Raw genomic sequence first — 27,940 nt, 5'->3', positions numbered from 1 at the left:
GCGATCATTCCCTCCCCTGCTTCACAAGCCTCTCCTCCAATAACAACAGGACACTTCACTGCACCTCCTTCTGCTAGCACTCATCCTCAAGACCGTCTACCACCTTCACAACACATCTGCAGCTTCTCCCTCTCAGCTTGCACACTATTCTAAGCTGCCACACACATCTTCACACCCTTCAACAGGACACACGCTAACCCACTTGCACTCTTCCTGCAGGAGAAACTGGCACATAATTGGAGGTGGAGCTCAAGAACAGGAGGAGGCCCCTCAACATTGCAAACTTTAGCTTCAATGGAGGACACTGCTATCAACGTCAGTAGTAGAGGGAGGACATGCAGCATTGGAAATAATGTTTTGGCATTTTCCCTTCCGTTTCTCTTTTCACTTACAGCTCACATACACAGCATGACAACCTGTGGCTGCATTGTGTTGCCAATCAGTTGCTATTGCTTACCATCCCATTGTATCTTGGGCCTTGCAGCCACACAGATGGAGGGGAACAACCCTTCTGAAGATACACCATCACTCATTCATACCTTTCCAAGCACCAGCACAGAAATCAGCATTCCAGGTGGTATAGATAATGTTAGATAGGTGCACACTGAGGGCGTCAATGGGAGGAACAGATGAAATGGAGAGTGGAAGGGGAAATGGGACGGGTGGGCTATGCGATCGGAGAAGTGGATGAGATAGTTGATATTGCTATTTTGGGAAACCATTGCAAAAGATGCCTAGAACGGAGAAGGAGAGTAGGCCATGCAGGAGGGTCTCGAGTCTTGTCAGTTACTATCTGTAAAAGACGGGGTGAGGGGGAGCTGGTGTCTGGAGCAGCAATCAATACATGCACGCGTGGAAAATTTGATTTTATGCACAAACTTTAGTGAAAGGTATATATGGTTAAAATAAAAGCAAAATACTGCGGATGCTGGAAATCTGAAATAAAAACAGAAAATGCTGGGAATACCCAGCAGGTCAAGCAGCATATGTGGAAAGAGAAACAGCGTTAACGTTTCAGATCTATCCATGGTTAAAACAAAGTCCATTATAGAATCATAGAAATTTACGGCAGAGAAGGAGGCCATTCTGCCCATCGTGTCTGTGCAGGCAAGGCACATTAGGAAGGAATCTGAGAAAACCAAAGTCGAGGACCTGACTGATGACCAAAGGAAAAGTCTGGAGTCCGGCTGGTCGAGACTTATGTGATACTCTGGGGCATGCTGGACAATTTAGAAACAAATTGTACACTTTTCAATATTTTGCAATGCCTAAAATTGAATGGCAACACTTTTAACAACCAGTATCTGAACGATTTGGATCTTGCGGGGAGGGTGGGGGAGAGGACGTGCTGAGCTGCAGGAAGATCAGCTGGGGCGGGGGGGGCAATTAACAGCAACAGCGGAAGGGTCAAAGGCGGAGCTGCACGCTGGGGTCGGAGTGACGGTCCCAGAGGCGGGGCTGCACGCTGGGGTCGGAGTGCCGGTCCCAGAGGCGGAGCTGCACGCTGGGGTCGGAGTGACGATCCCAGAGGCGGAGCTGCACGAACGGGACCTCTCAGAGGTTTATAGCCGTGCGCGGCCCCTGTCGCCGCGAGTCGGTTGAGTGTCGATACCGAGGAGGAAGCTTCAGCTGTGGCGGCAACATGACAAGCAACAAATGTGACGTGATTATCATCGGCGGTGGCATCTCAGGTCAGTCTCAACTTCACTAAAATCGCTTTGGTGTAAAAGCGATTAGATGCAAATGGAAAAAAAGTGCAAACAAACCCCTTTGAAATGGATGTGAAACGAAGTGCTATCTGCATCTGTACTAGGTGCGTCTTTCAGTAGTTGCCAAAAAATAGATAGGGTTTATTTTGAAGGGTGAGATTAAGGTCAGTGCTGAGCGGCTGTTGATATTCCTCCTGAAGCCCTTGGGCGGAAAGATCTTGAGAAGACTGAAACTCGTCTGCGGAGCCAGCATCTCCCTTCGGCACAAATATCGCTTTCTCATTTCAGCAATTTTGGATTTTGTTCTTCCCAACATGGTCATTAAATGAAGGATAATGTGTTTATACACCACACCATAAACAGCTGTCAAAAGAGTAACGGATTGCACCATTTTATTCAAATCTTTATTTCGAGGGACTGCGGCCAATAGTGCGCCTTCTTGGTGTAATTTTTAACCCACCGCTTCACTGCTTTTTAATCACTGTATCCTCGGGATTTGTATTGTGTTTTTGTTAGTTCTGTGCTTTAATGCGGGCCTTTTGAGTTGCGGTTGTGCAATAATATGTTACACTATTTGACTGTCACACACTGTTATCACATTTAGTTTTGCGTGAAACCGCAATACCAATAATTATTTTAATATCAAAGAAATAATTCATCAAACTTGATTTTCGTACTTTCTAACCGCACATCCTTGTAGATTGCGTCGAAACGATTTCCCCTGTTGTACTAGCATTTAGTGGGGGGAACGAACGGGCTGAATGCCGAGTTGCATTTTTAAAATCCAGTTATGTTGCTATTGGTTTCATCTACAGAGTTGGAGTCAACTCCCATAATCAACAGGTTCTCGAAAGCAAAAATCTAGCAGCGTAAACAGAACCGAACAGCATAACCTCTTCAATCATGGGTTTGCTACCGAATGTGATCATCAAGAACATGTTATTCTGTAGTTTGTGAAGTTCTGATACAGAATCTACACCAATAGACCTTTCCAATTGTATTCCATGGCCTAGAAATTCGGTTGGTTGCGCCAGCGATTAGCGCCTAAAGAGGCCAAGAATTGGGGTGTTACCCAATGTTCGGGCGGGCGCAATGAAGATAGCAACACCTCCCATATTGCGTATCCATTTAGCGCGCGCCCGCGTGCGCAGGCAGTTAATGACGTCATTTCAGTGTGCAACGCCTTTTTGGCGCCCCTGACCGGATATTCGGTGGCGCCCGGAACCTTTCTGCCTGGCACTATTAGTGACAGTTGGATGGAACATTCCCAGGCCCTTCTCGGAGTCGGGGGGCACTATTTAAAGGGGACAGCTCTAGTATAAAAGCTGCAGGCATTTGGCCTGTTCATTCTGTTCGTTGCTGGAGAGAGTTGGTGAACTACTGTTGCACACTATTTTTCGGATTTAGCCTTCGAAGACTTGGGACCTGCAGGCCTGTCCGGAGCAGTTGGAGCGCTAAACATTACTGCGTGTTGCCCGTCTGGCATAGCAATGGGAGCTGCTTTGGAGGGGAACGTCCTCATGGCCAGACACTTGGAAGGGGCACAGAGACGGCAGGAGAGAGGGCCGGGATTGGCCAGAAGGAGGAGGGGCAATGGAGGTCGGCCAATCCGACGATACGCTGCGAGGGTTTTCAGGCAGCAGGTGTCATACCTTACCATGTCCGAGGAGCAGTGTCTGCGACTACGGTGCAGGACCTCTCTGTCGGCTGCCGTCAAAGTGACTGTTGCCCTGAACTTTTACGCAAGCGGATCCTTTCAGTCAGCCACTGGGGACATTGCGAATATAACACAATTTGCAGTGCATCGTTGCTTCCGGCAAGTGACAGCTGCCCTCTATAGAAGGAGGCGTCAATTAACCACCTTCCCTGTGACCCTGGAGAAGCAGGCGGAGCGCGTGCAGGGCTTCGCTGCTATTGCGGACTTCCCCATGGTGCAGGGGGCCATAGATTGCACACACGTGGCTTTGCGGGCGCCATTGCAGAATCCAGAGGAGTTCCGCAACCGAAAGGGGTTCCACTCCCTCAATGTCCAGCTGGTCTGTGACCACCGCCAGATGATAATGGCAGTCAACGCACAATTCCCTGGGAGCAGCCACGATGCGTTCATCCTGCGGCAGACCTCAGTTTCTGACCTTTTTGAGGGCCCGGCTCACCCACGAGGCTGGCTTCTGGGCAACAACGGCTATCCTCTCTGCCCATGGCTCATGACCCCACTCCGTTTGCCCGCCACCCCGGCAGAAGAGCTTTACAACAGCAGCCATCAGGCGACCAGGAACATGGTCGAGCACACTATTGGTGTGCTCAAACAGCGTTTCCGCTGTCTGGACCATTTGGGGGGAGCCCTGCAGTACTCGCCGGAGCAAGTGGGTCGCATCGTCGTCGTCTGCTGCATGCTCCACAACTTGGCCATTCGACGAACCCAGCCAATGCCAGCCGACCCTCAAGGTCCAGCAGAGCAGGCGGACGAGGAGGGGGAGGAGGAGGAGGAAGAGCAGGTGGAGGAGGAGGAGGAGCATGCGGACGAGGAGGAGGAAGATGGGAGGGCTCCTGAAAGTGGAAGGGCCGTCCGTCAGAGGCTCATAAGGACTCGGTTCTAGGCCCCTCTGACGGAATGATGGCTGTCATTCGTCCTGCGCACTTCGGATCGTTCAAAGCCTAGGAAGTCCACCATGAGTGTAAATAGTTACGAGTACCATTGTAAATAAAAAAAATTCTTTATTGTCAAAAAAGTGCTTCCTTCCAGCATAACAACGTCATGTCAACAGAAACCATAACTAACAAAATAACAGTCAACTCTCTGGCAAAGCCGCAAAACTAAACAAACCATCACAAACAATGACAACAGGTGAGGGCGTCCTTGAATTTGGAGGAAGAAACATCTCAGCAACTCCCTCTACTGCTGGCCCCTTGATGGAGACCGACTTCTCTTTCGCGGTCGGCCCCTTCCCTCCCTGCTGCTCCTACGTAATTGAACCCCAGTGGCGGGGTCAAGGCTGGGGGACGCCTGGTGACTGCCTGGAATCGCAGAAGCCCCTGATGGACGGCCTGGACGACCTCTGGGCTTGGAGGGTGCAGAGGCTGGCTGCTTGATCTGGCCATGGCTGGAAGCAGTGCGCACTGCAGGTGGTGGCAGCTGCACTGCAGACGTTCCAGCGGTGGCATGAGCAATGGTCACCTGCCGAGAGAGGACACCTGCACCATGGTCGGATGACACACTGGCTCTCGGAGGAGACCGGCTCGGCTCCACCGCCACAAGCGACTGCTCCACTGATTCCTGGCCTCGTGTGGTACTGGAAGGGCCCGGGGTGATCCTAGCTGATGCAGATAGGGTGGCAGCAGTGAGAGTTCGCGTTGCCTCAATCTGGGTCTGGACAAGGCCAGCAAGTGACTGCGTGGCAGCAGTGAGGACCTGTGTGGCAGGTGCCAGTGCTTCGGAGAAGCCCTGGACAGTTCTCTCCATTGCTTCGGACAAGGCCGGAGCAGTCCGTTCCACTGCCTTGGACAAGCCCTGGACAGACCTTTCCAGGGATTGTCCAAAGCTCTGAACAGTCCTTTCCATAGCGGCCTTGAAGCCCTGGACAGTCCTCTCCATTGCAGCGCCAAAGTCCAGCACACTTTTTGCCAGTGTTTCTATCGACAGGCATCCTCCCCACTGCAGCCATAAGCTCAGTGTGCCTGAGCCGGGCCTGGGTGCTCATTTCAGCCAGGCTACACACCTCCTCTGCACTCTGTGCAGTAGTCATCACTCCCTGCCTCGCCCTCCGGGGAGCCGGTGCCCGAACATGCCTACCCCCCTTGCGTTGATGCAGGCCGCTTGTTCCGGCAACTGGCTCCTCATCAGAGACCCCCCCCTCCCCTCCAGGGAGCTACTATCCCCAGCCTGCAAATGTGTTGGCTCCCCTGCGGCTGGAACGGATGGTGCGGCTTCCTGCTGATCCTCGCCTCCGGAGCCACTGGCACTGGCAGCTTCAGGGCCCGGACCCCGAGCTGGTGATGCAGCATCTGAAAGCAGGGAGGTCGAAGAGTGGCTTTTGCAAAAGGACAGGTTGGCAGCAAGGCATGCCAGATTGCGGCAAGACTATGACATGGCTCCACAGTGAGAAAGCATGCTGGCGAGGGGACCAAGTGGAAGGAAACAGCTGAAAAAGGTGAGATCCTTACCATCGCTGTTGACAATGGGGTCGGCAGCTGCAGTGGTAACAGGACCACTCAGACGTCCTCCAAGAATCTGATGCACTCTCTCCTCGAGATCCGTCAGAGTGACCACTTGTGGAGGTCCTCCACCGGTTCAAAGCTGGTCCTTGCGAATCGTCGCCAGCTTGGACTGCAGGGGAAAGAAGGGGAAGTTCTGTTACATGATGCCCTGAGTGATCATCTCATGCCCCCCATAGTGCAAGAGCCCTTACATGATGCCCTGAGTGATCATCTCATGCCCCCCATGGTGCAAGAGCCCTTACATGATGCCCTGAGTGATCATCTCATGCCCCCCATGGTGCAAGAGCCTTTACATGACGCCTTGAGTCAAATGTGCATGTGTGTGCCCAGAAAGGGCCATGGGTGCTTGCTGACACATGGCCATTGGGGCATCGCGCACCCTGTAGCCATGAAGTCAGGTGCAGATGGAGGGAATCAGAAGTTTGCATAAACACCAATCACCCTAACGACCCGAGTGAGGTCGTTGAATTTCTTCCTGCACTGAACAGGGCTCCTGGTCGCCATGCTGCTGGAGTTGACCCTCTGACAAACATCCCTCCAAGCTTGGCAGTAGTCCTTTTGATTCGGCCTCCTGCCATTGTCAGGATAGAGAACATCTCGACGGCGCTCCACTGCGGCCACCAACTGCTCCAGAGCCTCAGTGCTGAAGCGCTTTGCTCTCTGTCTCACCTTCTCCATCTTGACCAAGTTTTTTGCGCCAGAGAAGGGCGTGCGCCGATTCTGAGGCCTACAGGGCGATGAGTGTGGAAGCTGAGGCTGACTGACCCACCCCTTTAAGAGCCGGCCGGCGCCTGGAAGTCTCGTGGTTATCGGTAATTGAGATCACCTGCGCTGCGTCCGTCCGCGCCGATATTGGGTAGCGCCGGAAGTTTTGCGCCTTAGGAGGCCCGTGCAACGTCTGAATTCGCGCCTCAATCATCTTTGGGGGCGATGCAACCCAATATCGTGCCAGGCGGCGATAAGTTTCGTTTGGCTATAAACTTTGCGCAGCGCCAGTTCTAACGCCTCAAGCGGGGCTATACCCAATTTCTAGGCCCATGTGTGTAACCGCTTTATGACAATCCATTCACACAGTTGAATCGAGGTGTCCCAACTAGTACTCGACTTTCTGCCTTCTGAACATTTTTAATAGGGTCTGACGCAAATAAATCTTCAATTAACATAATTTCACAATCTGTACCCTTAAACAGTGTCAAGTATTATGAAACACCATGAATTGCTCCTAAAAATTATTTCCATTCTTAAAATTAGCATTGCAGTTCAGTTAAAAACCAGCACTACATTATTACTGCAATATGCAATGGCTGCAGAATGAAGACAGACTTTGTTTTAGATTAGTGGATCACACCAAACTTAATTATGCATTCTCATTATTGGGATCTCAATGTGTAGGCGATTAAGAGTGCAAACCTGCATTCTGTCAGTCCAGGGTGCAGCCTGAGACCCCATCCAGAGGCATGTGATCCATGGGAATTATGCAATTGTTTGGGGATTCAGAGTAAACAACCAGTAGCATGAACTTGCAGGTCCCTTGGCTCCAGATTGGCTTTCTATGGAGTGGTCTAGGAGGGAGGATGGTCTGACCACACATGCCTCCCAACAGGAATTGATTTTTTTTAAATGTCAAACCAGATTTTTCTTTTTATGGTGTAAAATGGGGGAAAACCTGATTAAAAATGCTTGTAGACTTACTTTCCTCTTTAAGTGAACCGTTATACTTTTCACAGGCTATAAGAGCAGACAATAATATATTATACCTCTGTCATATAATCCACTTCTCTGTTTTGACTTCAAATGGAAAAGAAAAGGCAGCGGGATTAGCACTGTATATACAGGTGACAATGTAGTTTGAATCTGCTGTCTTTGAAAGCAGGCTTGCCAGAGGAGCCTAAGTAAAGCACATGGACTTCTTTTTCATTAAGAATGAGACTATCTGTTCAGCTGCTTCTGCTGCAACCCCACACCCTTCCTCTTGCCCACCAAGCCAAACTTACCCTAAGGTTCCCCTTTCCCCTAACCCTCAACTAGCATCTTTCTCTAGTTTTTATCCCCCCTCATGCCCTCTCCGAGCTCATGTTGTCCATGACCCACCTTCTGCTCTCTCAACTCCCACTAAACTACTGATTGCCCAATTTCCAGTCTTTGATCCCATGCTAGCTGACATTGTAATTGGTTCCCTTTCCTCAGGTACTGTCTCCTCCTTTTCAAAAATCTCATCATCAACCCGCTCAAAAAGGCCACCCACAATTCCATGTTTGAATTTCTCTTTCAGGTTTCCGCCTGTGCCATTGCACTGAAATGACCCTAATCAAAGTCACCAATGCCATCCTCTGTGACTGTGCACAATCCCTCCTCATCCTTCTTGACCGGTCTGCAGCGGTTGACACGGTTGACCACCCCATCCTCCTCCAATGTCTCCTCCGTTTTACAGCTGAGTGGGACTGCCACACTTGGTTCCACTCACCTATTAAATTGTAGCCAGAGCATCTTAGCATTGGTTTCTCTTCCCAGCCCAACACCGCTATCTCTGAAGCCCCCCAAGGATCTAACTTTGGCCCCCTGCTCTTCCTCATCTACATGCTGCCAATCTATGATATCATGCGGAGACATTGGCCCCGATGTTTGCGGTGAGTGGGGGGGACCTGCAAATCCCGGGTATGGGAAGGTCCTGCTGAATTTAATGGCAGGACCTTCGTCAGGTAGGAAAAATAATGGAATCCCTAATAAAGGAGAGAATAGTAGAACACCTAGAAACAAAAAGTATAATACCGAATGTGATGAAATATGTCATTCATCAGACTCTGTATTTAACTACATATATTGTATTGCCTGCTTCTGTGTTTGTATTGCCTGCTCCTGTGTTTTACCTTGTATTGTATATAGTGCACCGCCCCCTTTCTCCCCATTGGGTGTGTCGGCTCCGCCCATACCTGGCCCTACTTAAGACAAGCCCAGGCTTGTCTTGCAGCAGAACAGCAGAAAGCGAGGTGAAGACACAGGCATCTTTCTTTGCTAATAAAAGCCTTGTTTTATCCAGTTAACTTTGAGCCTTGAAGTTATTGAGGCGCATCAATTTTATTAGCAAACTTTCAACGATGGATCAACTTTTGAAACCGGAACGCTTGGATTTGGACCCGCATGCTTCGGATGCATCGGCACGGTTTGGACACTGGTTCCAGTGCTTGGAATTTTTTATGGCCAACTCCGAAGCCGTCACAGCCTCTAAAGCCACCGGAGGTGTGAAACTCGGGATCCTGCAGAATCGGGTAAGCCACCGGGTTTTTCCACTCATCCAAGACGCCGCCACCTACCTGGATGCCTGCAACATTCTAAAGGCCCACTATCAGCGGCCTACCAACGAGGTGTACGCCAGGCATCTGCTTGCTACCTGCACACAGCGACCCGGAGAGTCGCTAGAGGACTTTCTAGTCACCCTAAAAGTGCTTGGCAAAGACTGCAAATGCAAAGACGTGAAAGCCACGGTATACACAGACGAGCTTATTCGGGATGCCTTTATCGCAGGCCTTAGCTCTAATTACATCCGGCAGAGACTGCTAGAGAAAACGGGCCTAGATCTGACACAGGCTGTGGACACAGCGCGATCGCTGGATGTGGCTCAGAAGAACTCTGACTCCTACTCTTCAGGCCGCGCGGCCCACGCCGCCTCGTACGCACCAAGGGCGCCGCCATGTTGGAAGACATCTTCCCCGCCCGGTAGCCCAACACCGTCGGGGCCCTGCTCTCCCCCCAGAAGCCCTACGACCGCCGTGACGCATCGGGGCCCCAAATGCTACTTCTGCGGGCAGCCGAAGCACACCAGGAACCTGTGCCCGGCGAAAGGCACCACCTGTTATAAGTGCGGTAAGAAGGGGCACTTTGGGAAGGTGTGCAGAGGGAACCCCGCAGGCAAACCCGCCACCGCCGCGTGCGCGCCGTGGGAGCGGCCATCTGGGACGCCATCTTGTCCGACCTCGTGGGGTCCGCCATCTCGCGAGCAGACATCGTGGACGCCATCTTACCCGGCCTCGTGTGGCCCACCATCTTGTCCCAATCAGGGCCCTACAGTGGCGTCGATCACAGTGGACCAGTCCAGACCGCACCCACTATCCAAATCGATGGTGGACATCGAGGTAAACGGGTGCAAGGTTAAATGTTTAATTGACAGCGGGAGCACGGAGAGCTTCATTCACCCTGGTCTGGTACAACGACTCTCTCTAACTATAGTCCCTACTCAGGGCATGATCTCTCCGACAAAACCCAGATATCGACTATTGCGGGTTACTGCGCGGTACGATTGTCCGTTAAAGGCACTGTATATAATAATTTTAAACTGTTAATTATGAAGGATTTATGTGTGAGCGTGATCTTGGGCCTGGATTTTCAGTGCCACCACCAAAGCATCACGCTCAATTTCGGTGGGACCCAGCCGCCCCTCACAGTGTGCGGTCTGGCTACCCTGAAGGTAAAGCCGCCTTCGCTATTCGCGAACCTTACCCCTAACTGCCAGCCAATAGCAACCAAAAGCAGGAGGTACAGCTGGGAGGACAGGCGGTTTATCGCGACCGAGGTAGACAGGCTCCTGAGGGACCGCATTATTGAACGCAGCAACAGCCCGTGGCGCGCCCAAGTGGTGGTGGTGAGGGGTAGCGAGAAGAAGCGGATGGTGATTGACTATAGTCAAACAGTCAAAATCTATACCCAACTAGACGCCTACCCGCTACCCCGCATATCCGAGATGGTGAACCAAATCGCCCAATACCGGGTGTTCTCCACTATCGACCTCAAGTCAGCGTACCACCAGCTCCCTATCAGACCAGAGGACCGTTCGTACACCGCCTTCGAGGCAAACGGACGCCTCTACCAGTTCCTCAGAGTCCCCTTTGGGGTGACGAATGGGGTCTCGGTCTTTCAGAGGGAGATGGACCGCATGGTCGATGACCACCACTTGCAGGCAACCTTCCCCTATCTCGACAACGTCACCATCTGCGACCACAACCAACAGGACCACGACTCAAACCTCGCGAGGTTTCTGAAAACCGCACAAAAACTCAACCTCACTTACAACGAGGACAAGTGCGTTTTCAACACCACGCGCCTCTGCATACTAGGCAGCGTGGTGGAGAATGGGGAAATCGGACCAGACCCCGACCGATTGCGCCCCCTACGGGAGCTGCCCCTGCCCAACACTCCCAAAGCCCTGAAAAGGTGCCTGGGGTTATTCTCGTATTATGCCCAATGGGTCCCTAACTACTCCGATAAAGCCCGCCCCCTCTTGAAAGCATCCTCTTTCCCGCTCTCTGCTGAGGCCCATGCTGCCTTCAAAAGCATTAAGCAGGATATTGAGCGGGCCACGCTACAGGCAGTGGACGAGAACACTCCCTTTCAAGTGGAAAGTGATGCGTCTGACTTTGCCTTGGCGGCCACCCTCAACCAGGCGGGGCGGCCCGTAGCTTTCTTCTCGAGGACCCTCCAGGGGCCCGAGATCAGACACTCCTCCGTGGAAAAGGAGGCCCAAGCCATCGTGGAGGCAGTGCGCCACTGGCGGCACTACCTAGCCGGCAAACGCTTCACCCTACTTACCGACCAGCGGTCGGCAGCGTTTATGTTCAATAATAAACAGAGGGGGAAGATTAAAAATGATAAAATTCTTAGGTGGCGGATCGAGCTCTCCACCTTCGAGTACGACATCATATACTGGCCGGGGGCCCTTAACGAATCCCCCGACGCCCTCTCACGAGGGATGTGTGCCAACGCCACCGGGGATCGGCTACAGACCCTCCACAATGACCTCTGCCACCCAGGGGTCACACGGCTGTTCCACTTCATAAAGTCCCGCAACTTACCCTACTCGATTGAGGAAGTCCGGTCTCTGACCAGGAACTGCCGCACTTGCGCTGAGTGCAAGCCTCAGTTCTACCGCCCTGATAGAGCCCACCTAATCAAAGCTACACGGCCCTTTGAGCGGCTTAGCTTAGATTTCAAGGGCCCCCTCCCGTCCGTCGACCGCAGTGTTTACTTCCTGAACATTGTGGACGAATACTCCCGTTTTCCATTCGCCTTCCCCTGCCCAGACATGACCAGCGCCACGGTCATTAAATGCCTCAACAGCCTGTTCTGCCTGTTCGGAATGCCAAGCTATATCCACACGGATAGGGGGGCGTCCTTCATGAGTGAAGAGCTACGCCAGTACATGCTGTCCAAGGGGATTGCCACGAGCCGTACCACCAGCTACAACCCCCGGGGTAATGGTCAGGTGGAGCGAGAGAACAGGACAGTATGGAGGGCAGTCACTCTAACTCTAAGGACCAAGGGCCTCCCTATCTCCCGCTGGCAGGAAGTCCTCCCAGATGTGTTCCACTCAATACGGTCACTATTGTGTACCGCCACTAATGCCACGCCTCATGAGCTAATGTTTGTGTTTCCCCGGAAATCCACCTCAGGCGTATCCATACCGTCATGGCTCTCCACCCCAGGTCCGGTACTTTTGCGGAAGCATGTGAGGGGCCACAAGACGGACCCTCTCGTGGAGCCAGTGCACCTGCTCCACGCCAACCCACAATATGCGTATGTCCGGCACGCCGACGGACGGGAGGACACTGTGTCCATAAAAGACCTCGCCCCAGCCGGTAACAACAGCAACAATGACTACAACAACAACAGCAACAACGACAACAACTATTACCCACCCACTCCACCCACTATTCTTTCATCACCCCTGGAAGAACACCAGCCAACGGTACCCCCACCACCTACTCCTTCAACAACCCCGGTGGCGCCCCCGGCAGAGACCCAGGAGGTCACCTGGGACACCCAGCCGGCACCCGCGGCACCGCAACCGTTACGTCGGTCACAGAGGACTATCACACCCCCGGACAGACTAAATCTGTAGAAGGGATGAATGTGATGAAATATGTCATTCATCAGACTCTGTATTTAACTACATATATTGTATTGCCTGCTCCTGTGTTTGTATTGCCTGCTCCTGTGTTTTACCTTGTATTGTATATAGTGCACCGCCCCCTTTCTCCCCATTGGGTGTGTCGGCTCCGCCCATACCTGGCCCTACTTAAGACAAGCCCAGGCTTGTCTTGCAGCAGAACAGCAGAATGCTAGGTGAAGCTAGGTGAAGACACAGGCATCTTTCTTTGCTAATAAAAGCCTTGTTTTATCCAGTTAACTTTGAGCCTTGAAGTTATTGAGGCGCATCACTGAATAGTCAGCATGGATTTCAAAAGGGAAAATCTTGCTTGACCAGCCTTAAATTTTTTGAAGCGTTAAAAGAGAGAGCAGACAAGGGTAATGCAGTAGATGTAATTTATCTAGATTTTTAAAAGACCTTTTGATAAGGTACCCCAGAATAGACAAATGAATAAGGTCAGAGAATGTGGAGTCAGGGGACGAGTAGCAGAATGGATTGCTAGCTGGCTTCAAGAAAGAAAGCAGAGAGTGGGAGTAAAAGGTAGCTATTCACAGTGGCAGAAGGTGGGTAGTGGTGTTCCACAAGGATCAGTGCTGGGACCACTGTTGTTCACAAGTTACATTAACGATTTAGACTTTGGAATCAAAAACACCGTTTCTAAATTTGTGGATGGTATCAAATTGGGGGGGGGGATAGTCAATACTGAGGAGGACTGCAACAAATTACAGGAGGACATTAATAAACTTGCAGAATGGGCAAATAATTGGCAAATGAAATTCAACACAGACAAATGTGTGGTATTGTTGAGGCTGCCGCGGAACACGAATGGAGGCCGAACCGATCTGAGGAACACATGGTTTTTATTACATTCTCTTGAGAGATGGCTGCCTCAGCTCCTCTCTCTGCTAAACCCGAAAACAGACTGAGGGCGACGCCCGCGCTTTTGAGTACACACTGAGGGCGACGCCCACTCCTTTGTCATGCCTTAAAGGCAGCATGCTTCTTAAAGGCAAGGTGCCCGATTTATTGTCCACGGACGGAAAAGTGGATTGCGCCCGTTTAGGTGGCGATCCGTCACACAGCTCCCCCCAGAATCCGCTTAGGAGGTGTGGACGAGACGGTGCGGTGGTCTGATGGGCCGGCCGGAGCGGCTCTTGTAGGACGCCGGTGGACGTGGAACGGCCGGGCGTGGAGCAGCCGGGTGTACTGGCTTGAGGGCAGGTTGGCCGCGTGGCGGTGGACGAGCTACTGGGACCTGCTCACCGGGCTCCGAGTGTTCTGGCTTGAGTCGGTCAACCGACACTTTTTCAGTCCTGTTGCCCACTTGTAGGTCGAAAAATTTGTCCCCAGCCTGCAGCACTTTGTAGGGCCCGTCGTACGGGGGTTGAAGGGGTCCACGGTGGGCATCGTGCCAGACAAAAACGAACCGTGCCTGGTGCAGGCTTAGCGGGACGTGTGAGGTGGATTCGCCGTGCCGGGCAATGGGCACCGGGGCGAACTGTAGCGCCGGTGAGGCGAAGTCGTGGCGTTGCTGGTCGGCTGACCAGGGTGTCGTGGCGGTGGGCAGGAACTCGCCGGGTACGCGCAGCGGCTGGCCGTACACGAGCTCTGCTGCCGATGCGTGGAGGTCTTCTTTTACCGCGGAGCGCAGGCCGAGGAGGACCCACGGGAGTCGGTCGGTCCAGGCGCCGTCCTGGAGGCTGGCTCGAAGAGATGCCTTCAAGGATCTGTGGAACCGCTCACACAGTCCGTTGGCTTGGGGGTGGTACGCTGTGGTGCGGTGAATGGTCACCCCGAGATTGCGTGCGATGGCGGTCTAGAGTTCAGAGGTAAATTGCGGACCTCTGTCCGACGTCATGTCGGAAGGGACGCCGAACCGTGCGACGCAGGTGCTGACGAAGGCTCTGGCGATGTCGGCGGTGGTGGTAGAGGTCAGTGGAATTGCCTCGGGCCAGCGCGTGGTGCGGTCGACGATCGTCAGCAAGTGCGTGTGGCCTTGCGACGGCGGCAGGGGCCCGACGATGTCCACGTGGATGTGGTCGAATCTACGTGAAGGGACGGTGAACTCCTCGAGGGGTGCTTTCGTGTGTTGCTGCACCTTGGCCCGTTGGCAGGCTAGGCAGGAGTTGGCCCAAGTACGCACATCCTTGCGAAGGCCGCGCCAGACAAAGCGGTTGGCTACCAATTTGATGGATGCGCGGGCGCCGGGGTGGGAGAGGTTGTGGAGAATCTCGAATACCCGGCGGCGCCAGGACGCTGGGACGACGGGCCGAGGTTGAGATAGGGATATGTCGCACTTGACCGTGACTGCGGTCGGGCCGCAGGCGACGTCGGCCAGGCGTAGCCCTGGTAGGTTGGTAGGTGCGGAGAGCAGATCAGGGTCCGTGAGCTGGTCTGCTGCGAGTTGAGCGTAGTCGACTGCCAGGTGTGCGGCGTGGATGGCGGGGCGGGAGAGGCAGTCGGCTACCACGTTGTCTCGGCCGGAGACGTGTTGGATGTCTGTGGTGAACTCGGACACTGCCGCGAGCTGGCGCTGCTGCCTGGCGGACCAGGGGTCGGTTGTCTTTGCCATTGCGAATGTCGGGTTTGTGGTCGACAAACGCAGTGAAGGGGTGGCCCTCCAGCAAAAACCGAAAATGGCGGACCGCCAGGTACAGCGCGAGGAGCTCGCGGTCGAAGGTGCTGTACTTGACCTCCGGGGGGCGTAGTTGGCGGCTGAAGAAGGCAAGTGGTTGCCAGGCGCCGTCGACCCACTGCTCGTACACGGCGCCGACCGCGTGGTCAGAGGCGTCCGTGGTGAGCGCTACTCTAGCATTGGGCCGTGGGTGCGCGAGCAGGGTGGTGTCGGCGAGCGCGGTCTTGGTGGAGTTGAAGGCGGCTGATACGTCTGCCGTCCATTCGACCGCCATCTTGCCGCTCCTGCCCCGGAGGACTTCATACAGGGGCCGCATGAGGGACGCCGCTTTGGGGATGAAGCGGTTGTAGAAATTCACCATCCCGAGGAACTCCTGGAGTCCTTTGATGGTGGTGGGGCGGGGAAATTGCTGGACGGCCTGCACCTTGGTGGGCAGGGGAATGGCACCAGCATGGGTGATGTGGTGGCCGAGGAAGTCGATCTTGTCCAGGCCGAACTGGCACTTGGCTGGGCTGAGGATGAGCCCGTGGTCACTGAGGCGCCCGAACAGGATGCGAAGGTGTTCGAGGTGTTCCTGCTTGGAGGAACTGGCTACCAGGATGTCGTCCAGGTAGACGAACAGGAACTTCAGGTCCCGAAGGACCGAGTCCATGAGCCGTTGGAATGCCTGGGCCGCATTTTTGAGGCCGAAGGGCATCCGCAGGAACTTGAAAAACCCGAAGGGGGTGATTACGGCCGTCTTGGGGACGTCCGCGGGGTGGACGGGGACTTGGTGGTAGCCACGCACCAGGTCGACTTTGGAAAAGACTGAGCGGCCGGCCAGTCCAGCCGAGAAGTCCTGAATGTGCGGCACGGGGTACCGATCAGGGGTGGTGGCATTGTTGAGGCGGCGGTAATCCCCGCAGGGGCGCCAACCCCCGCCTGGTTTGGGGGCGATGTGGAGTGGGGAGGCCCAGGGACTGTTGGAGCGGCGGATGATGCCGAGCTGTTCCATAGTGGCAAACTCGGTCCGCGCGATCTCCAGTTTGGCCGGGTCCAGCCTGCGGGCGTGGGCGTACACTGGGGGGCCTGTGGTGGGGATGAAGTGTTCCACCCCGTGTTTGGCGACCTCCGCGGAGAAGGTCAGGTTGGTGAGGGCCGGGAATTCGGCCAGGAGTGCCGAGTAGTCATCCGTGGCCCGGGCGTGGCACTGTGACGCCATGTCGGCGGGTTGACGGGGGGCCATGGCGCCCAGGATGGGGGACATGGTGTTCATGTCCACGAGGCGGTGTCGAGGGATGTCTACCAGTAGGCCGTGGGCACACAGGAAGTCTGCGCCGATGAGAGGGGAGAGTACCTTGGCAGTGATGAACTCCCATCGGTAGCGGCGACCAGCGAGGTCGAGGGTGACTGTGCGGGTGCCGTACGTCCGGATGTCCGAGCCGTTAGCGGCAGCCAGCGCCTGTCCTCGTTCGCCCTTTTGGATGTCGAGGGCGGAGGCCGGGATGATGCTGTGCTGAGCTCCAGTGTCGCACAGGAACCAGCGGCCGGTTTTGTCATCCGTGACGTACAGCAGGGAGCCCGTGTGGCCCATGGCCATCGCGGGGGCTGGTACGGGGGCGGACTTGAAGGAGCAGGGAGGTGTGTACCGTTGTGCCCTGGCGCCGAACCGTGCGTGGTAGTAACAGTAGCCCGGGTTTGTGGGGCGCGAAGGCCCCGTGGGCCCCGTGGCTGGGCGTGGTGGCCGGTGAGGGGCGCGCCCAGGCTGTGGCTGCCAGGTCCGGAGCGACGTCGCGGCTGGAGTGAGCGGACAGCAGCTTGTCGGCCTCGTCGGCCAGGGCTTCTAGGTCCGTGAGGCCGGACGCCACGATCGCTGGGCGGATGCTGGGAGGTAGCTGGCGGATGAACAGCGTGCGGAAGAGGGACCCAGGTGGGCTCTCGTCGGTGAGTGAGAGCATGTGGGAGAGGAGATTTGACGGTGAGGCGTCACCGAGGCCTGGAAGGTCGAGGAGGCGGCAGTTTCGCTGGTATGTCGAGGTCGTAAATTTTTTAAGGAGTGCGGCCTTAAGATGTGCATACTTGCCCTCCTCTGGTGAGTTCTGCAGCGCTATCCAGACCTTCGTGACTGTGGAGCTACCGAGTGATGCGACGAGGTAGTCATACTTCGTCCCATCTGTGGTGATGTGTCGCAGCCGGAATCGGGACTCAGCTTGGAGGAACCAGGCTTCGGGCTGGTTTTCCCAAAACTCCGGCAGTTTCACGGAAACTGCGTTCGTGTCCACCATTGCAGTGCTTGGAATACGTTCTGAGCGTCGGGGTCACCAATGTTGAGGCTGCCGCGGAACACGAATGGAGGCCGAACCGATCTGAGGAACACATGGTTTTTATTACATTCTCTTGAGAGATGGCTGCCTCAGCTCCTCTCTCTGCTAAACCCGAAAACAGACTGAGGGCAACGCCCGCGCTTTTGAGTACACACTGAGGGCGACGCCCGCTCCTTTGTCATGCCTTAAAGGCAGCATGCTTCTTAAAGGCAAGGTGCCCGATTTATTGTCCATGGACGGAAAAGTGGATTGCGCCCGTTTAGGTGGCGATCCGCCACAGTATTACATTTTGGTAGGAAGAATAGGGAGGTCACTTATCACTTGGAGGGTGGGAGTCTAGGTGGGGTAGAGGAACAAAGGGATCTGGGAGTACAAATACACAAATCACTAAAAGCTGCGCCACAGGTTAGCAAGGCCATAAAAAAGCAAACCAAGCACTAGGGTTTATTTCTAGAGGTATAGAATTGAAAAGTAGGGAAGTTATGCTAAACCTTGGTTAGACTACACTTAGAGTACTACATGCAGTTCTGGTCACCATATTATAAAAAGGATATAGAGGCACTGGAGAGGATGCAGAGAAGATTTACAAGGATGATACCAGAAATGTGAAGGTATACATATCAGGAAAGGATGAACAGGCTGGGTCTCTTTTCTCTTGAAAAAGAAGGCTGAGGGGTGACCTAATAGAGGTCTATAGAATTATGAAAGGATTTGATGGAGTGGAAACAGAGAGAATGTTTCCACTTGTGGGGAAGAGCAGAACTAGAGGCCATCAATATAAGATAGGCATCAAGAAATCCAATAGGGAATTCAGAAGAAATTTCTTTACCCAAAGAGTAGTGAGAATGTGGAACTCGCTACCACAGGGAGTGGTTGAAGCGAATAGTATAGATGCATTTAAGGGGAGGCTGGACAAACATATGAAGGAGAAGGGAATAGAGGATTATGCTGATAGATTTAAATGAAAGAAAGAAAGAAAGACTTGCATTTATATAGTGCCTTTCATGACCACCGGACGTCTCAAAGCGCTTTACAACCAATGAAGTACTTTTGAAGTGGAGTCAGTGTTGTAATGTGGGAAACGCGGCAGCCAATTTGCGCACAGCAAGCTCCCATAAACAGCAATGTGATAATGACCAGATAATCTACTTCTGTTATGTTGGTTGAGGGATAAATATTGGCCAGGACACCGGGGATAACTCCCCTGCCCTTTTTCGAAATAGTACCATGGGATCTTTTACGTCCACATGAAGAAAGCCGGGAGGAGTCTCGAGTGGAGCATGGCCTGGTTGGGCTGAATGGCCTGTTTCTGTGCCGTATAACATATGTATGTAATCCTATGTATGTATGACCTCATTTATCATTTTTTAATTCCGTTTCCCACCCGGCAGCCGTCCAGATTGAAGGCTGGCTGACTGCCAGGCGGGAAAGCTTGTGGTAGAAGGCAACAGCCAGGGACTGTTTGGGAAGGTCCCTGGCAATCGGCAAAGATCAGGGGGTGGGCAGGGGGTGGTGGTGGGTGGTGTTCAGCCGGCAATTGGGAGGGATCGTGGGTTGAAGGAGGAACTCAGCAAAGATTGTAGGCATTGGCAGGGGGTGGGGGGCGCAGTTGGGGAGTCGGACCGGCAATTAGGAGGGATCGTGGGTTGAAGGGGGAAGTCCGCAAAGATCGCGGGGCATAAGGCTGGGTGGGGAGAGTGGTCAGGGAGGGATTGGGGTTGGGGGGGGTGGTTTCATCTGACTGTGGCAGCAAGGAGAGGCCGCAATCAGCCAAAGGTTTGTTTGAGGGGCTGGGGGGAGCACTCCTGCTCCAATCCTGGGTCACAAGCAATGCTATAAAAAGTACTTGCCTGCTTGATTCGGCTGCTCCCATCTCCATTTAGCTGCTGAGTTTCCCAAGCCCTGGGAAACCCGTTTGACTAGTGTTAAATTTAAATCCGGCTCCCAACTGCACCAATTTAAATATTCTAATGTGATGGGACACAGTCACAGCACACGATCCACTCTTGCATGAAGCAAATCTATGCCAGAATATAATGGAAGTGACAAGTTGACAAGTTGATGCTTTTGCTCGATATCACTTAAAGCCATTCATGGTCATTTTTCCTTCTTCAGAAATTGGTAATCTGGAAAATCGAGTTCTTCAAAGATGATGCATGGATCATAAGTCAGGGGTATCTGCAAATAAGTATAGCAATCTAGAAAGAATATTAATTTTAAGCATAAGCAGTCGGGCCAGTAGCAAGTTCCTTTAGGCCAAAACCTTATGAATTATACATGAGATGGGAGGGCAACAATGGAAATAACGTGGGGAATAAGGGCAAAAAAGAGATTGTTCCTGCAGTATAAAGCTGCAGGTAGCGCAATGAACCAAGATAAATATAAAAACAAGGAAAGGATGCTAAGAACTTGGTGGAGAGCTAAAATAGAAAATGAGGTTCGGATTGCAGGCAACGTCAAGCATTTCTATAAATATATGTTCACAGCAAGCAGGTTAAAAAAAATGGTGGTTCCAAAGGTTACATGATATCAAGTGACCAGATAGCAAAGATACTAAATTAATTATTTTCTGTGATAATGGAGGAACTTCCAGGCAGTCTTCCCAACACAAAAATTGAGTTTCTTGTGGCCGGAGGAATGCCTAAAATAAAATCGGAATTTCAGATTGGCTGATGAAAATAAAGGAAGACAAATCACAAAGCTTGGGCTTTATAAGGGTACTTAAAGAAACGCCCCATGAAATTGGCCATGTTTTTGCTACTATCTTTAGGGAACTTTTAGAAACAGGAGTAGCGCCCAAGGGTTAGAAAGTAACTAACATTTTTTTAAAGGGGCATAGGAATGATCTAGGGAACTACAGGCCTGTGAGCCTAATATTTGTGAGTAAAAGAATTAGAAGGCATCTTGAATGAGAAGATAATGAAACATCTCGATAGGTATGGTGTAATAAAGAGGAGTCAGCATGGATTTATGGAGAGTGGTCTTGCCTAACAAACTGATGGGAGTTCTTCGAGGAAATGACAGACCTTGTTAACAGTAGAATTTCTGTGAATTTACTATATTTAGATTTCAGCAAAGCTTCTGATACTTTGTTGCATAAAGTAGTCATCCCACAAGGCATGAAATAGAATGCAAGCTTCTGAAGTAGGTTGAACATTTGTTAAACCAGGGAAAGCAAAGGGTGGTTTTGAATGGAGCTGTGGGGTCACTGGTGGGATGCCACAGTGAGCAGGACTATCACTATCGCTACTTGCAGTGTATATGCATTATTTGAAGCTAGAAACAAACAAAACTGATTAAGTTTGGAGATAACACCAATTTATTTTGGAGGAGGCGGGGGGGGGGGGCGGGTGGCGCGCGTGGTGGAGGGAAACAATATGGAATAGGCAAACCAAAAGGATCTGGATAGGTGTGGGAATATGGGCTGATAAATTGTAAGTGGCATTTAATGTGGACAAATGGAGTGTAATGAGACTATGGAAGGGAACAAACAGTGAGCTCTAGCTGTAGGACACAACATAAGTATTGACAGGTAGCTCACTGAAACCAACAATGAGTGTGCAGCAGTAGGAAGGAAAGCTAACCAGATCTTGGGATGTTTAGCTAGAAAGATTAAGTACCAGATCTTGATGATTTGAGTCTCAAAACTACTGTTAGTGATTTTAGTGTACAAACACTTACCACATTTGTAAGACATTACTCTGTCTGCTGTTTTAATGGGGGTGTTAACCTGTTTATTTTAAACGTGTTAATAATCTATTAAAGTAATGGCCAGAGGAATCTTCATATCAGCATATTAAAGTTTATGCACTGATACCACCAGAAGTAATTCCTAGCCTTTGATTAAACCGTCAACTTGCTGTCAGTGTTAATGTTTGTCCACTGAAGATAGTGTCTGATTAATGCCTAAATCAATGCCATCCAATCCGGGGAAAGATATAATTTTCCTCCCCTCTTGTCATTAATAGTTGTTGGAAATGCATAAGGAAATGTAGTAGAATTTGTATTGTCTCAGTTTGATTTAGATGCAGAATTTCTCAGTTGCTCTTCTGATTTTTGAATAGAAGAATTACATTTATCTTTGAACAAAGTTTACTTGACAAATACCATCGACACTTGACCGCCACGTTAAAGTGAGTAGGCCAGTTTCAGTATTTTCCTTTTCAGGCTATGTGATTTATTCATTTGGTTATTTTTTTCTAGGCATGAACTATGGAATATTTCTGTAGTTTATGGACATGCTGATAATTTATGACGCACAGCTCAGAATGTGTTTAATATGATGTGCACTAGGTGATTTCATCATTTTAGCTTCCAGAGAACCAGCTCCTGCCAATGAACTATGTCTATATTTATGTGCAAACAAAGACCTGTTCCTTTTCTTGCCCAGTTCTCCCTGTGCTGTAGGTCATTTGCTTTCAGGTTTTGCAACTTGTTGAAGATCTCCTCCCATCTCCATGTGGTACAGTGGTAAACTTGAGGTCACCTTTTGGCAGCTTTTTGGCAGCTATGCTGGGTCCAAAATATATTTAAAATTTGTTCTGTTAAATTCTACAGGATAGGAGCTATTAAAATTGTAATCTGCTAAAAGAGGAAAATATTGCTCTTAGGCTCCATAATAGGAGAGACAGAAAATGCTTGGATAAAAATATTTATTGTTGTTCATGAATTTATACCAAATTTCCCAGTATTGATGACCATTTCACAAAAAACCTCTCCCTCTGAATTCAGTCCTCTCTTTGTTGTAAAGCAATGGGATAAATTTCAATTATAATTTGTAACAGACCTTTATTACAGGTAGAGCTGAACTTCTATTTCGGTGCCTTGGTGTGCAGAATTCATAGATTGTTGATTCACCTCCTAAGGAGTTTATATTTTGTTTTCCAAACAGCACCGACCTTACAATTTGATTTTGAATTCTGGTTTGAATCTGTATAACACAGATTGTAGGATTTACCTTTCAGGGTTTTTTATTATTAAAGCTGTAATGTTCCATTTGGAATATTTCCAAGCAGAAAAAACTGTCTAAGTAGTATTGAAACATTTACACTATTTCTGTGATGGTTTCCCTTAAAAAAAAAAAATCCTGGCCCCTGAAGTTCCTGAGACTGGAGAGGGCAGGAAAGGTGATTTCCACCCGGGGGCCATGAAATTGGAATGAAATGCATTTAGGAGGGAATTTTAACATGGGTGAGCAGGTGGGTGTGGGCACGGTGGGGGTGGAGGTTAAATGGCCAGAAATTCGAGGGGCATCCCCAGGTTGGCATCTTAAATATGTTAAGTAGGGTGGAAGCCACGGATTTAACCCCCCCACCCCCACTGGGGTCGGCCATCAGACCCTCCTTGGGATTGAACCCGTCCCGGGGTCAGGGTTCGGACCCTCCTTGAGATCGGACCCTCCACCCCACCGGGATCGGGGATCGGACCTACCTGGTCCTGCGTCCTCCTCTGGAACGTATTTCGCCCGACTGGAAGCCAAGACTTCGGGGCAGGGAACCTGTCAATGACTAAGACACACGCTGTGGAGTTAAACTGCCACAGCATGCGGGGAAACTCAGACTTCCAGGTTTCCCATGCACTACCGCTCCCAGTGCATCGGTAAGTAAAAATTCCCCCATAATCTCTACCCCATTTCTAATCCCCCCTTTAAATTCTGGTAGGGGAACTGTGGGAAGAACCTTCCGCCTGCCCTCCCTATGTCAAGGGGTGAGTCTGGGGGCGTTCTCGGGCTTCCGTACAAAATTCTGCCCTTATCAGCTGAGTGAAGCAGCAGCAGTAAAAGTTATGATCCTGGATGGCATTGATTACCTTTGAAATGTTTCCAAATGCTCCTTTTGGATCCAGATGGTCTCTTGTTTTGTTCGGCCTTTCCAAGGCCTTGGGGGTCCCCCTGTGGGAACATCTGGGTGCTGTTCCAGCATCCACCAGACGATCTGGGCAGGCGTGGTTCATCTACCCCAATCAGGCCCTCTGAATATGGGATGGCATCTGTGGCCACACCAGTAGACAGACAGGTCAATATGTATAACAGCCTCAGTTGAAATTGAGTATGCCAAGGTAATTTACTGAACTATATCATTTTTCTGGTGACCAGTTATTCATAGAATCACCCAAAATCCTCCAGTAATTGGGTTACTGTCATTTAATGCTCCAGCATGGATGTCATTATGTGCCAATCACATTTTGTCATCAGCAGCCATTTTGACTGGTGGTGGAGTGGGGGGTGGGGTGTTGCGGGGTGGGGGGGGATGTTGGGGGGAGAAGAGAGATGAAAAGCAAATAAAATGACTCTTACCAACCCTTCCGTAAAATATTTTTTTAATGGCTTGCATTTATATAGTGCCTGATCACATCTCCCAGAAATGCCTCGAAGGGTGTGGTTTCCAAGTAGTCGATTGATCTTAGGATTCAGAAGGCCCGTAAAACCTGTAGTTTCTGATGTGAAGAATTATGCAAGTGTTTTGTTTCTGACTATACTATGGCAACTGTTTAAATCCTCCACTTCAGGTCATGCTAGAAACCAGCTAATTCAGCATTGGCCACGAATCAAATGTAGGACCTTCTTTTCTGGATGGTTCAGATACATAGGTACAAACCTAGAGTACCAGTAAAATTTGATCAATAGCTTCAAATAAGTTGACACACTTCCAGAAAATCTGACAACTCAAAAACAGCCTTGAATCTATGATGGGTGAAAAAAATCAATTACACTGCAAGTGCAATGAGACATGGCTTGGTTCTAATGTAAGCCCACATTTTATTTTGCTTGTATAGGAAGGAGAAAAATAAAACATAAGCACATAAAAGCTCGAAGGGGGATGCATTTGTTGAAGGCTTATTTCTAGGTGACTTGGTGGTAGCTTACCTCTCCAGAAAATTTAGATTTTTTGGTGCATTTTTCAGCACTTTCCCACCATTCAATTAGATCATGGCTGATCTGATCTTGGCCTCAACGCCACTTTCCCGCCCGCTCCCCATAACCCTCGACTCCCCTGTAGCTCAAATATCTGTCTATCTCCACCTTAAATATATTCAGTGACTCAGCCTCCACAGCTCTCTGGGGTAGAGAATTCTAAAGATTCACGACCTTCTGAGAGAAGAAATTACTCCTCATCTCTGTTTTAAATGGGCGACCCCGCATCCTGAAACTATGTCCCTAGTTCTAGACTCCCCCACGAGGGGAAACACCCTCTCAGCATCTACCTTGTCGAGCCCCCTCAGAATCTTATGTTTCAATAAGATCACCTCTCATTCTTCTAAACTCTATTGAGTATAGGCTCAACCTTTCTTTATAAGACAACCCCTTCATCTCAGGAATCAACCGAGTGAACCTTCTCTGAACTGTCTCCAATGCATGTATATCTCTCCTTAAATATGGAGACCAAAACTGCAAGCAGTACTCCAGGTGTGGTCTCACCAGTGCCCTGTACAGTTGTAGCAAGACTTCCCTACTTTTATACTCCATCCCCCTTGCAATAAAGGCCAACATTCCATTTGTCTTCCTAATTACTTGCTGTACATGCATGCTAACTTTTGTGTTTCCAGATCCCTCTGTACCACAGCATTTTGTAGTCACTCTCCATTTAAATAATAATTAGCATTTTTATTTTTCCTACCAAAGTGGATAATGTAAGATCCGTGATCTTGAAGGTATGATGTTTTCCAATAACTACACGGAGGCTGTAACTTAACAAATAACAGGTGTTTACTGGAGGAGGGTAGTCTCAAGACTGGGGGTACAGAGGCATGCGCAAAGCTTATATACAGGTGTGGTCACTGCCGGTACTACAGTATACAGGAGCTGTAAAAGTAGTTCTCTCTTAAAGGTACATACACAACAGATAACTTCGCATTTTCCCACATTAGACTCCATCTGCCGAATTTTTGCACACTCACTTAACCTCTTTGGGGAGAATTTTGCCAGCCCTGGGGAGGCCGGTTTGGAGGCGGGACTGCCGGGAAAATGGCAGAATCTGGGGACGGGTGCCCATCCTGCCCCCAACCCTGGCACATGCCATCTTCCCAGGAGGCGGGTAGCCAACACGCGCTGGGAGCCGCCTCCCTGAGGCGGGAGAGGGATTACAGCCACTTAACTGCCTGTTAACAGGTAGTTAGCAGGCAATTAAGAGGATTATCCCCATTTTACGCCTGCGAGTGCAGGCTTCCAGACGTCGGGGAAACCCCGTCAGGGTCACAGAGGTTAGCAGAGGGTCTGCGGGGGTCGGAGGGGTGCGCTGTAGAGGTGAGTGATGGGTGCAAGTGTGGAGTGGTAAGTATGTGAGTTGAGTGTAAAGTGATAGAAAATGTTTACTTACCTTTGTTTCTTCCTGCAGGCTTCAACAGTTGGGGAACTGGCATCTCACCGGCAGAGATGACAGATGGCTGCTGCATTCTCCGATGCAACAGCCATCTGATTTCTGCTCACAGAATAGGTTTGATGAGTCTTGAATACAAGGACTCATCAAACAACAGAGATTGTCAGTGTTTGAAAGCTTCTCAAAGCTGTCAAACGATGACAATTCATCTGTCAAATTTTGGACAGATGAAACGTCATACGCTGACGTTCTCTGTCACCGGCTTTCCCTTAATTGGCATGCTAAACCCGCTGGGCGGGCTTAACAAGGTTACTCAAGGGAAAATAGCGTGGGTTGGCCAGAAGTCGATGGAGGCGGGACTGAAACCCGACAAGTGGGAGTCCCGCCTCCAAAAGCTCCCCATTGGCAATATCCAGCCCTTTGTGTCCTCCTCACAACTTGCTTTCCCACCTACCTTTGTATCATCAGCAAATTTGGCAACAGTACACACAGTCCCTGTGATAAAAATTATAAACTTCCGGGAAGTTATGTCATCACTTCCTGTGAACTATGACCTATGAACTGTGTACATACCTCACTTCCTGTCATATGTCACTTCCTGTTGGACTGGTATAAATACTGGTCTGTTCAGTATTGTAAGAGGCTTCTACCAGAGGCATGGTAAAGACCTCTCTTGTGTATATAGTGTGTTTATAAGTTACTTAAAGCTTACTTTAAAGTTACTTGATGGTAAGTCTCCTTTTTCTTACATCAATTTAAGTAACTTAGTATTTACACTGACAAATACTGGACCTTCAGACAAACTCGGAAGTTAAGGATCCAGGGAACCACCCATCATGGAGAAAATCCTTAGACCTATTCGTCTGGACTTGGACCCGAATACACCAGCAGCTGGCAGGGTATGGAAGCATTGGTATCGTACTTTTGAGAATTTTCTGGATGAATGTAAAGCGGATGCTCCTGCTAAATTGAAGATACTTGTCAATTATGTGACCCCAAAAGTGTTCGAATATGTTGATGACTGGGATAATTACGAAGAGGTGATTCGGGCACTTAAGAAACTGTATGCGAAGACCCCAAATGAGGTCTATGCTAGACATCTACTGGCCACAGCCCGACAAGGGCCAGGGGAATCAATTGACGAATTCCTGCAAGAACTTCGCAGGCTCAGCGTAGATTGTATCTTTCAGGCAGCCTCAGCTGAGCTGTACCGCCAAGAAATGATTCGTGATGCTTTCATCTGCGGGATTGCCTCTCCATTTATACGCCAGCGTCTACTAGAAAGTAAAACACTTGAGCTACAAAAAGCTTTTGACCTAGCTTGTTCACTGGATTTGGCAAAGAGAAATGCAGACCTCTATCAGCTGCCCAGATCTCGATCTGCTGCTGTAGCTGCAACCAGACAATTCAAGCAGTCTCAGGTGAACCCTATCATGGGGGAATCTAATTCTTATAATTCTGATGAAGAAGAGGAGGACGACCCCACTTTAGCAGCCTCTTGGCAATCTAGGAAGGAATGCTTCTTTTGTGGAGATGCTTTTCACCCTAGGAAAACCTGCCCTGCTCGCAATGCAATCTGCAGTTATTGCGGGAAAAAAGGACACTTTGCTAAAGTTTGCCTATCAAGGGCCTCTACGAGGGCCAATCCAGCTAAGGCCTACCGAACTGCCCCAATTAGGGCCTATCAAGATGCTCCAGCTAGGACCTATCAAGCTTCCTCTCGAGCTCTCTCCCGAAGAAGCACACCGAGAGTTTTAGCCACTCTCTGTGCAACGACACCAATTACAGCTGCTTGCCCACAGAACCTGTCTCATGCAGCCACAAAAGTTTCAATTAAAGTGCAT

At 50.6% G+C, this 27,940-nt stretch overlaps 1 protein-coding gene across 1 annotated transcript in view; it reads left to right on the top strand.

Annotated features, from left to right (window-relative positions):
• The first annotated feature begins 1,481 nt into the window (after positions 1–1,481).
• Positions 1,482–27,940, top strand: part of LOC147107560 (amine oxidase [flavin-containing] B-like) — a 238,634-nt gene continuing 212,175 nt past the window's right edge. The window contains 1 exon segment of the mRNA XM_086006682.1: positions 1,482–1,691. Within this exon segment, the coding sequence (XP_085862808.1) occupies positions 1,643–1,691 (49 nt within the window). The 5' untranslated portion in view covers positions 1,482–1,642.

The sequence above is a fragment of the Somniosus microcephalus genome, chromosome 14 (assembly GCF_052327205.1).
Source record: "Somniosus microcephalus isolate GS21.2 chromosome 14, FLI_Smic_1.0, whole genome shotgun sequence".
Lineage (NCBI taxonomy): Eukaryota > Metazoa > Chordata > Chondrichthyes > Squaliformes > Somniosidae > Somniosus > Somniosus microcephalus.
The sequence above is the reverse complement of the archived record's forward strand: the minus strand, read 5'-3'. Positions and strand labels throughout refer to the sequence as shown.